The 12,032-nt window shown below is 35.7% G+C and overlaps 1 protein-coding gene across 1 annotated transcript; it reads left to right on the top strand.

Annotated features, from left to right (window-relative positions):
• The first annotated feature begins 7,397 nt into the window (after positions 1–7,397).
• LOC127122277 (uncharacterized) lies at positions 7,398–8,868 on the top strand. The gene is made up of 2 exons (XM_051052641.1): positions 7,398–7,730; positions 8,662–8,868. Exons 1-2 carry the CDS (start codon positions 7,398–7,400, stop codon positions 8,866–8,868), a joined length of 540 nt encoding a protein of 179 aa, XP_050908598.1.
• The last annotated feature ends 3,164 nt before the right edge of the window (positions 8,869–12,032 follow it).

Here is a 12,032-nt window from a genome sequence, read left to right as displayed (position 1 = left end):
CAGCAAGATGAATCTGGAAAGAAATAATATGAAATTTACTACCTTAGTAAGAAGTTCACCGACTGTGAGACTCGGTATTCTATGCTTGAAAATACTTATTGCGCATTGGCTTGGGCTGCTAAGCGTCTGCGCCAGTATATGTTAAATCATACTACTTGGTTGATATCCAAAATGGATCCAATCAAGTATATTTTTGAGAAGCATGCTTTAACTGGGAGGATTGCCCGTTGGCAGATGTTGTTATCAGAGTATGATATTGAATACCGATCTAAAAAAGCCATTAAAGGTAGTGTCTTGGGTGACCACTTGGCTCACTAACCAATTGAAAATTACCAATCAGTGGAGTATGATTTTCCTGACGAAGAGATTTTGTACTTGAAGATGAAAGGTTGTGATGAAGCATTGCTTGAAGAAGGGCCAGAACTTGGTTCCCGTTGGGGCATGGTATTTGATGGAGTTGTTAATCAGTATGGGAATGGCATTGGGGCAGTGATCATTACTCCTCAAGGCACTCATTTTCTGTTTACAGCTAGATTGACTTTCAAGTGTACAAATAACATGATTGGGTATGAAGCTTGCATTATGGGGCGTGAAGTGGTCATTGATCTCAAAATCAAATATCTTGACATGTATGGAGATTCGGCTTTGGTTGTGAATCAGATTAAAGGTGAATGGGAGATGAACCAACCCGGATTGATACCATATAGAGATTATGAGAGAAGGATTTCAACTTTCTTTACAAAGATTGAGTTTCATCATATCCCTCGAGATGAAAACCAGATGGCAGATGCTCTTGCAACATTGGCTTCTATGATCATAGTGAAATTCTGGAATGAAGTTCCCAATTTGGCTGTGATGCGTCTTGATAGGCTAGCTCATGTGTTTGCTGTTGAAGAGGTCAAAGATGAAAAGTCGTGGTATTTTGACATCAAGTGTTTTCTCCAAAGTCAAATTTACCCGCCTGGGGCATCTTTGAAAGATAAGAAGACTTTGAGAAGATTAGCTGGCAACTTCTACCTGAATGGTGATGTGCTTTACAAGAGAAACTTCGATATGGTTTTGCTCAGATGCATGGATAGACACGAAGCAGACTTATTGATGATAGAAGTCCATAAAGGTTCCTTTGGTACTCATTTCAATGGACATGCTACGGCGAAGAAGATGTTGAGAGTAGGTTACTATTGGCTGATAAAATTCATGTTCCTTCGACATTGTTGAATGTCATTTCCTCTCCATGGCCCTTCTCCATGTGGGGAATTGATATGATTGGCATGATTCAGCTTAAAGCTTCGAACGAACATCATTTCATTATGGTGGCTATTGACTACTTCACAAAGTGGGTTGAAGCGACATTGTACGTAAATGTGAGCAAGCAAGTTGTTGTAAGGTTTATCAAGAATCAGATTATATGTCATTATGGTGTGCCAAGTAAGATCATTACTGACAATGGATCAAACTTGAACAATAATATGGTGGAAGCTCTTTGTTAAGACTTCAAGACTGCACATGATAATTCTTCTCCCTACAAACCTAAGATGAATAGGGTTGTTGAAGCTGCAAACAAGAACATTAAGAAAATCATTCAGAAGATGCTTGTAACCTACAAAGATTGGCATGAGATGCTCCCATTTGCTTTGCATGGGTACCGTACATCTGTTTGCACTTCAACAGGGGAAACCCCTTTTTCTCTTGTTTATGGAATGGAAGTTGTGCTCCCAGTAGAGGTTGAGATCCCATCATTTCCTGTCTTGATGGAAGCCAAGTTGGTAGAAGCTGAATGGTGTCAGACCATATATGATCAGCTGGATTTGATTGAAGAAAAGAGGTTGACTGTCATTTGTCATGGAGAAGCAAAGAATGAAGAAAGCTTTTGATAACAAGGTCAGACCTCATGTGTTTAGAGAAGGTGACCTCGTGCTCAAGAAGATTCTATCTTTCAGACCAGATGCCAGGGGAAAATGAACTCCTAATCATGAAGGCCCATATGTTGTGAAGAGAGCCTTTTCAGGAGGTGCTTTGATTCTTACAACTATGGATGGTGAAGAGTTCACTCGTCCTGTGAACACGGATGCAGTCAAGAAATACTCCGCCTAAAATGAAAAGAACAACTCGCTAAGTAGAAAACCCGAAAGGGCAACTTAGGAAAAAATGAGCGTGTCGGTGGATTCAAAACCTGAAAGGGCGATCCAGGCAAAAATTAGAGACATAAAACATAAAATTCGTCGCGATAGACTGAGTACCCCACCTTGGGGCAATCTATGCAAAAATTAGGGATTATGGCAAGTAACTGCATTCGGTTGGTCCCCAGTCATGGGAGAAGTTTTTAGCAAGTCATTTGTTTCTGATTCATCATTCTCAACCGAAGCCAAGAGCACATCAGATATTGAAGTTGGTAGGAAGAGTAATGATCATTGTATTCAATGTAGCCCTTTTTCCATGTAAATTACCATTTTCAACTTTTGTAAAGATCTATGGAGTCTTATCATTTACAGACCACCATCCTATTAAATAAAGTTGAGCTTTTGTCCAATTGTTTCTGCTCTTATTTATTTTTTCAACTAAATAGAATTGAATTTTATGATGATAATTTTGAAACAAATTAATAAATAAAAATCATTTTTCTTAAAATATGAAAGCAATCACTTTAAAAAGCAATTGATTTCAGTAAGGAATATCAACAGCGATCTGAGAACAGGTAAGTCCTAAAGTGCGAAGCATTGTTAGTCTTCCCCAAGCGGTTGGTTTGGTAACTTTTTCCTCCCCAACAGTAAACCAGGTTTCCCCAGCTGCGTTTGTGGGTCACCGCCACCGTTAAATTGTAGGCACACATCTTCAACAGTTTGGCTCAGATCCCGCATTGAGTTTTATCCCCTTTAGTCCCGGGCGGAGTTCATTTCTGATACCCAGCAGTGATGATTATGAGCAATATTTGATTTGGTCCCTTGCGAGGTTATCTCCCATTTGATATGGCGTTGGTCTAAAATTCCCCGCAGGATAGACAGTTTGGATCCTCAGCAGATCTTTTCTCTTTCCCTAGCCAGGGTTGAGATATTCAGAGCTGGATGATTTGCACCCATCCCTATCACGTTTCTCCAGTTGGTGTCTCCATCTTGTCGAGATTAGCCGAGTGTTGTAGCGATGATTCAAATCTGTGATATTTGTATCCTTTGCGATAGTTTTGTCAGCATAATCATCAATCATATACATACATATTCATACATCAGATATTTCATTATGCATTTGCTATAGCATTTGATTCCTTTTTTCTGATCCCTTGCTACGGTGACATTATTTCTCCGTGCAGATTTGGTGTGTTTGTCCTCTTTCAATTGTAGAGTGTTAACCCCTTAGGCAGAAAGAGTTTAACCTTTCTTATTCCCCACTAAGTTATTTCCTCGTGGATGATTATTATTTCAGTTTCCTCCCCAGTTAATTATCTAGATGGAACCACTCCCCTTGAGTTATATCCTAATCGGGTTGAGTCTTTGTTTGACCGTTTCTTTCTAGCTCCTACCTAGATAGATACTTTTGGTCCCCCGAGAGTCTATTGCCCAGTAACTGGTAATATTCTTTTCGATTTACGAGTATTTTAATTTTACCCAATACCCGGTAAGAGTAATCTACTTCCTATATTTTTCCCAATGGATTCGTTTTCACGTTTCCCCAGGCAGTCTATCCTTGATATGTTCATCCTAACCAGTGACGGATATTCTCCCTTTGTGGTTTTCTACCCAATAAAAAGGTAGTTGTAATCCCTACTTCATTCCCCAATGAGTTAATCCTTGATATTTTCATCTTAACTAATGACAGATTCTCTCCTCTTTGCGGTCTTCTGCCCAGTAACTGGTAGTTGTAAATCCTTCTTCCCCCTGCTAAGTTTATCCTTGATACGTTCATCCTAACCGGTGACAGATATTCTCTTTTTGGTATTCTATCCAGTAACCGATAGATATAGTTCCTACCTTTTCAGGCAGTCTATCCTTGATATGTTCATCCTAATCGATGAAGGATATTATTCCCCTAAGTCTCCTTGATATGTTCATTTTAACCAGTGACATATATTCTCTTTCTTTTGTCTTCTGCCCAGTAACCGGTAGTCATAAATCCTATTTGATATCTTCCCCAGTAGGATATTCTTACCCAGTAACTGGTAACGAATACACCTCCTTTTTCCTCCGCGGGTCATCCTTGATATGTTTACCCTAATCGGTAACGGATGCCTCTCTGTCAGAATATGTTATCTTCCTACCCAGTAACTGGTATTAGATAATATATTTCCGGTACTCCTGTGTTGAAGATCTTTCTTCCCCAGTTGAGTTTGGTTCGAGTATCTCGGTTTATTCCAATTTACCTGTTTCCCCTGCAGATTTCCCTTATCCCTGTTCAAGTCCTTCCATTGATTTATTTTCATGGAATTCCCTCGTTGTCTCCAGCAATTTTCAAGTCGTAGCTTGGCCTACGCATAGAAGCTTATCCCCAGAGTCTCTGTCTCCCCAGTGAGCTTTTCCTTACGGAATGCATTATGCTCCTGTGGACCGTCGGTCTCTCCGGATTCGTTTCCTTTGTGGAAATATCTTCCGCCCCACAAAGATTATTTTTAACATTTCATATCATATGTACCATGAGGTCTCTTAGGGACCAAAATTTGTTTCTAGATGTTGTTATTTAAGTCCATTCTACTAAGTTGATACGAAGATTTTAACCTTCACATCCTCAGTTAGAATGTCCTTAAATAGGGGCAATAACCACACATGCATGTAACTATATATATATATATATATATATATATATATATATATATATATATATATATATATATATATATATATATATATATATATATATATATATTATATATATATATATATATATATATAAATGTCACAAGTAATTCACTTACCTTATACGAGATAAATGCAAGTTCTTTTCTAATATTGTTCAAGTAATAGTGTCGTTGCACAATCCTGTATATTAAAAATGATTTAAACATAATATGCGTTAAACTAATTACAAATTCAAAGAAAATATTATTAAAAGTCTCATAGACATAAACTTACCTAGAAATAATAAGTTTCATGTTAGGTTCAAGTGGGTAATGTAAGAAACATAGTGTGGTTACCATATTCGTCCTAAGAGATATGATGATCAATTGCCAATGACCACTGAATAAACATGCACATATATAATTAGTATTTGATAAAACGTGGAAACTAACTATAATAGATAAACCATAATTTTAAAATTACTCACGAATTGATAAATGATGTTAAGTAGCATTCTTTTCCCTCTCTACTTATCTATGATGACATGTAATCTTCAATATTTTTTGGATCATTATTCTTCCATCGAATACTATATGGATCCAAGATGCCATAAATATTCAATTTATTTAGTTCTATAATAACACAGTGAAGGTACCTAAAAGGTTAAACAAAATTAAAAAAATAAGCGAGGAAATATAAAAACTATAAATGTACCATAATGTCATATTCAACATATTATATACTTACGTGCAGCAAGCTTGTAATATCTCTACGTCCAACCACTCATTTCCAAAGATAAAATCCATTATATCTTTAGGATCGGAATAAAATACCTTTGCCTGTGGACAATGTTTTAGTTGAATATGAATTAGGTCTACCGCACCCACAAGTTGTTTCGTTAATGTCCTGACTTCATTTGCGGAAGGAGCAAATATATCCTTATGGACATCTGGAAGGAGGCGACTCAACAACTTTCTTTTGTGTTAAAACCACGTACACTAATTCTTTAAGGAAATTGATTGTCACAATCTTCATTTGTACATTGTTGGATGGTTCCATTGACTCTCTGCATCATGATAATAACAGGAACACAAAACAGAATCAACATAATATATATCATACATTTCTGATAAAACACTATTTGCACATACTGCATACAACTCTTCTAACTTTTCCACGTCTTTCATGCATTTTTTCCACTTCTCATCTAACCTTTCATAAAAAAACTCCTTTGTTCTTCTAACATGTTCTCAAAATGGTCAATCTTTTCTTTTTACGTCTGTTTGATGCTTTTTCTAGAGGAACCATAGTATAATCTCAAGTCGACGGCTTCTCCAACACCCCGAACACACCCACCATGTTCATTTGTTCCAATTGCTTCTATTAGTATATCATGTCATGGTTCTATAACAACAGAACCTTCACGGACCGGCATAACCAACAAATCATACACAACATGATGATACATATTGTTACCAATACAATATAAATAACACATAACATATATATGCACAACAAATCCTACTTACAATTTTCTCAGTAACTGCTCTTGAGGCATCCGAGGTGTACTCTCCATTTTGTCTAAGTCGAGCCCTCTTCCACTTCTCATGTCATGATGGTGGAGATGGGTTGCAATCACGACTAATGGAGTCCTCATCTCCCATTTGTTTTTTTCATTAATCATTGTTTTTTCAAGTTTCCTGTAACACCACGAGATAATCTATGGGGGTATATGTTTTTTGCCTTATTTTGTTTTCCTGCTTCACTTTTAGCCTGTTATAAACATAGTAAAAATATTATTAGTATCTATAAATCATAAGCATAAAATTATCACAAAAATAAGATTAGTACTAAGCATGAATTGGTCAAAACGACGAAACTTCACAAACATTTCCCAAACCTTCTTCGAAATAAAACTATATCTCACCCATGGACGCTCAAGACAAGGCTTAGGATTCCTAATGTATCCATGTGTGAGCCATGACTTAAAGCCCCTCCAACGCATACCAGAATAACCGATCCACCTTTTTTTTCAACTTTGAGTCATCTGTAAACTCAAAAGTCAACTACATGTACATCAATAAGTATGTATTAGAAATTATAGAAAGTGATATCGAATATATAAAAATTAAAATTAATACCAAAATGTCTGTCTATATGCTATCTTTGATATTTGTTGGTGTTTCCTTCCAATCATCGATCAATATACTGACTTTGCTACATCCAAGGAACGCAACAAAACTCTTAAAAATCAAAGAATAATCAGCATCAGCTACTATATAAAACACATCAAACGCGGGTTAGCAAGTTAGTTTGTTTTTATGCTAGCTACTTGGGTTACAAGAAACCTATTGTATATAAATAGATGTGTATATAACTCTTAATATAACAATTCAAGACAATTAGTTTCATTATGTCTCTCATTCCTACCTAATTTAAGTACATCACCACTAACAAATTGGTATCTAAAGCTTCTGGTTTATTTTTCTTGATCCTGAATTCAAGAACAACATGTTAGTGGTCGTGATTCCGAGGATCGTGAATCATTATTTCTACGAAGATGAATGGTATAGACAGTATTCCTAATTATCTTCCAATTCTTGATGGAAAAATTGGATCTGATGGAGAAAATAGATGGAATCATTGTTTGGTTTTCATGAAACCCTAGAATTGGTTAATAATGATGTTCTCGAGTTTGCTCAAAATGAAAACGATGCTCAGAGAACTGTTCATAAGGATGCAGAGAAGAAAGATTCCAAGGCTGCATTTTGTATTCAATATGCAGTAGACACAGTGAATTTTGATTGGATTTCTCATGCTGAATCGGAGAAGGAGGCATGGGATATTCTTGTCAAATATTATGAAGGTGGTGAGAAGGTTAAAGTTGTCAAGTTGCAGACACTGCAAAGGAAATATGAGTTACTGCAGATGGGAGAAGATGAAAAGATTTCAGGCTATGTCTTGAAGGTAATCTTATTCATCTCATGAAAGGTTGTGGTGAAGTCCTAACTGATAAGATGATAGTTATGAAGGTAGTGCATACATTTCCCTCTGAATTTGATCACTTTATCATAGCCATTCAAGACTAGATCATAAGAAACTTGATGATAAAAGTGAACATATGATCCTGGTAGGATATCGCAAGACTAGATCATACAGGTTATTCAATCCAATCAATGATAATATCTTAATGAGTCGAGACATTATGATTGATGAGAACTCTGCATGGGATTGGGATATGGGTGATTCAACTAACAAGCAGTTGATGGGTTATGGCATTGATGAAGAAAGTAGCAAGCACGAATAACTGCCAGCTAATGACATTCTGGTCACAATCGAAGTTGAAGCAGGCAATAGAGAGGGTGTGGCTAGCACAAGCCAAATACCTCAAAGAACCATAGTTCTCCTAGCAAGGCTTCAAGACTATGAAGTGGTTAGTGATGATGAAGTCACACCAGATGGAGATTTAGTTCATTTCGCTTCACTTGCAGGTGGTGAACCAATCAACTATAGTGTGGGCTTAATGAATAAACACTGGAAGGTGTCTATGGTCGAAGAGCTATAAGTGATTGAAAGAAACAATACATGGGAGCTAGTCAAGCCAACACACACAAAAGCTATCAAAGTAAAGTGGGTGTTCAAGATGAAGCATAATCGTGACGGGTCGAATGAAAGACATAAGGTATGATTAGTAGCTCAAATATTTCTCCATAGAGCAATACTCGACTACACTGAAGTATATGCGCCAATATGAATATTAGAGATTGTCATACTAGTGGTGGCCTTGGCATGCAAGCAAGGTTGGTCAACATTTCACTTAGATGTGAAATCAACATTTTTGAATGGTCCCCTATATGAAGTCGTGTATGTCACACAACCTCCCGGATTTGTGATATAGGAAAAAGCAAGGAAAGTGTACAAGTTTCACAAAGCCCTTTATGGTTTCAAACAGACACCTAGGGCATGGAACAAGAAGATCGACCGATACTTAGTAGAATTGGGATTCCTCAAATGTAGGTCTAAATATGGTGTATATGTATATGTCATGTCACAAGATATAATCATCATCTTCTTATATGTCGATGACTTGCTAGTCCCAACATGATTGAGAAGCTTGGCAATAGATTTCCCAATAATGCAGAACTTCTCCCCCAAAACATACGAAGAAATTTGAAGTTTTAATTTAGTAGCATGAATCCAAAATTGCTGAACCATTTCAGGATAAATCGACCTTTTTAGACGGTTGAAAAACTCTTCTCACCCTTGGGCTTTAACGTCTTCAGTAAGGTCGTAACTGTTGGCTTTGAGGTTATCAAAATCAACAACCATTTCACACAAAACTTCTTAATCTTTGATTGGAAGAGATAAAGAGATCTCTTAAATACCATATTTCTAAGATTTTTGTTCTTGTTGCTGAGAAGATTAAGTTTGTTCTTGAGATTTGTCAGCCATAGAGAAGAAACGAGTTTTGGGTTGTAGAGAAACTTAGGTTTGAAAGACAGAAATTATGGGATAGAAAGCAGTGTAGTGTGTGAATAGTGAGTGAAGTGGGTTTATAAATAGGTTTTGCAATGATGACAAAATCTTGAATAATGAAAAAGATATGACAAAGGGAGGCATATATAGATTTAATCTATTTCAAAGAAATATTTTCTCCCAATGTGTCACTCAACAGTTAGTGTGTTTTAGTATAAGATATTTATATTTAATCTGAACCACAAAATTATGTTTGATTGAGAGTTGGTTAATATAGCAAATTCTTCAGAATCCAAAAGGCATAACTTTTTCAGAAAGGTTTTGTTTGGATACTTCTGATATAGGAAACCTTCTTACTTCAGAAGACTTATTGTTCATAAACCAGAAATCTCAGAGTCTCATTTAATCATTCTGAAAATTTAAACATTTTGAGATATACATCTTTTTCATTCTAGACATATGTCTATTTTCAAATTCTTTAGAATGAAAACAAATATATCCTTAAAAAGGGGTTTTGTGAAGACATCGTCCCATTCATGGTTTATTTCAATAAATTTTAAATTTTAAATTTTAAATTCCCTTCTGAACATAGTCTCATATAAAATGATGTTTAATATTAATATTCTTAGCTCTAGAATTTAAAATGTGATTACTAGATAAACATATAGTTGATGTATTATCACAAAGAATAGGACCATTACTCAAATATATCTAAAAGTCTTCTAGTTGGATTTTCATCCAGAGGATCCAAGTGTTGCATCCAGATGCTGCAATATACTCAGCTTCAGTTGTTGATTGTCTCTTGCTGGACCATGAGATCAAATTGTCTCCCAGAAATTGATAGTTTTCAGAAGTGATTTTTCTTTATAGTATATCCCCGACATAATCAACATCATAGTAACTGATGACAGTTCATCATTGTATATATTTAGTCGATATATATATATATATATATATATATATATATATATATATATATATATATATATATATATATATATATATATATATATATATATATATATATATATATATATATATATACATATAAGAATCGGAGAAAAATAAGTGAAAGTTGAGCAAATTTGAGGAAGAATGACCAAAGAACGAAGAAAAAATAGTCAAGTATGCAAATTGTGTACGTGGTGAAATTTTGAGTGAAAAGGAGCAAAAAAGAGTGAAACTTCGGAAATAATCATATTCACTATCACGCAACATCATGCATGTGATAGAGCATTGAAAGTTGCATCGTGCGCATGATGGTCACTTTACTGGGCTTTTTTCTAACGCGTTCTGGTCCATTTTGACGCCTTTAAAAGAGTTTTTCAGCACTTTCACAAGGGTTACGATTTTTGGAGATTGAAGCATGAATTAGAGGACACAAGTGGTGATTTTTGGATCATTTGAAGCCATTGGACGCAATCTCTTCAAGGAACTTCTTATGTTATCATTGTTTATCAATTGTGGTATTTTTAATTACACTCTGGATAGCTAAATTCTTCTAGGTTAGGTTGTGTTATGATGAACTTGTTTCTCAATTATTGGATTATATGTTGATTTTACCATTGTATGAACCTATTGATCTATAGTTTTATTCAATTATTTCTTATTCATAATGCTTTTTATGTGAGATACTCTTTTAATCTAATTTTAGACACATAGGGAATATTGATCATTAGTCTATGTGTTGGACCTAGGGCAATTGTTGTACTTACGCTGGTTGAAAATGGATAGGAGACTCCGAGTAATGGCATAGAGAATTAACATTTTATACATCACCTAACCTTGCTTATGTTGGCGGACTAGGAAAGAAAGCTTCTAGTAGTGGTTAGGGAGTTATTTCGTGAGGGATCGGCTATAACGATTTTGTTAAATTGGCGTGAGGTTATAGTGATTAGATAATTCATATAGGGCATCAAACATTAACAAGAGAGGAATAGGGGATTCTACAACATAACCTGACCGCTTTCGTGAAATTGTTTACTCGTTTATTTACTTTTTGCACTGAAACCTAACCCCCCCCCCCCCCTCTTTTTACTAGTTTTTCAAAGTTGCACACATTATGTCTTGGTTGGAGGCAGTCCCTGTAGATTTGATCTTTTTATTAGTTTGAAAATATCGTTACACTTGTCGAGAAGTCATCAAGTTTTTGGCACCGTTGTCAGGGACTGTTGATTTTTCAACAAGGCGACGTTTGTGTGGTTATTTTTATTTTTATTGTTATCTTTAGTCTTTCTGATTTTTGTTTTAATTTCTTGTTTATTATAGTCCTACTGAGGTATTTTCTGTTTGTGTATGTGCAGTTCAGGATCATCATTAATTCCATTTGATCTAGAAACTAAGAGAACCGCACATGCTCTTAGAAAAGCAGTTAGATAAGCAGCTCTGGACGGAGGAATACTAGAAGAATAACAATTATCAAGTTTTTCTGACTCTGAAGAAGAAGTCATGGTAGTTGTACAACCCCTCAGTATGAGGGACTATTGTAAATCAGTTCAGGTTTCAGAGAAAATCTGTTCGACGGGAACACGATTAGAGATCCATGGGCGCATCTTGCACGCTTTTATGAGACAAATTCAATGTGAAAACCTATTGATGCCATTGAAGAACAGATTAAAGTGAGGTTGTTTGGGCCCTCACTGATTGGAAGGGAAAAAGATTGGTTGGTTTTCCTTCCAAATGGAACAATCCGGACTTGGAAGGAATTGGAGGATAAATTTCTTGAAACATTTTTTACTACTACTCAGTTTACCGAGCATCGAGCAGAAATTGTTAATTTTGAGTAGTAGGAAA

This window comes from Lathyrus oleraceus, chromosome 2, assembly GCF_024323335.1.
Source record: "Lathyrus oleraceus cultivar Zhongwan6 chromosome 2, CAAS_Psat_ZW6_1.0, whole genome shotgun sequence".
Classification (NCBI taxonomy): Eukaryota; Viridiplantae; Streptophyta; class Magnoliopsida; order Fabales; family Fabaceae; genus Lathyrus; species Lathyrus oleraceus.
Note: the sequence above shows the minus strand (reverse complement) of the source record. Positions and strands in the feature narration are given on the sequence as shown.

What these genes read in the sequence shown, in the direction of transcription:
- LOC127122277 (XM_051052641.1), top strand. Translation starts at nt 7,398, where the DNA reads ATGGAATCATTGTTTGGTTTTCATGAAACCCTAGAATTGGTTAATAAT. An exon ending in TTTCAGGCTATGTCTTGAAG is followed by an intron (nt 7,731 to 8,661) that starts GTAATCTTATTC and finishes TTTGTGATATAG; the next exon opens with GAAAAAGCAAGGAAAGTGTA.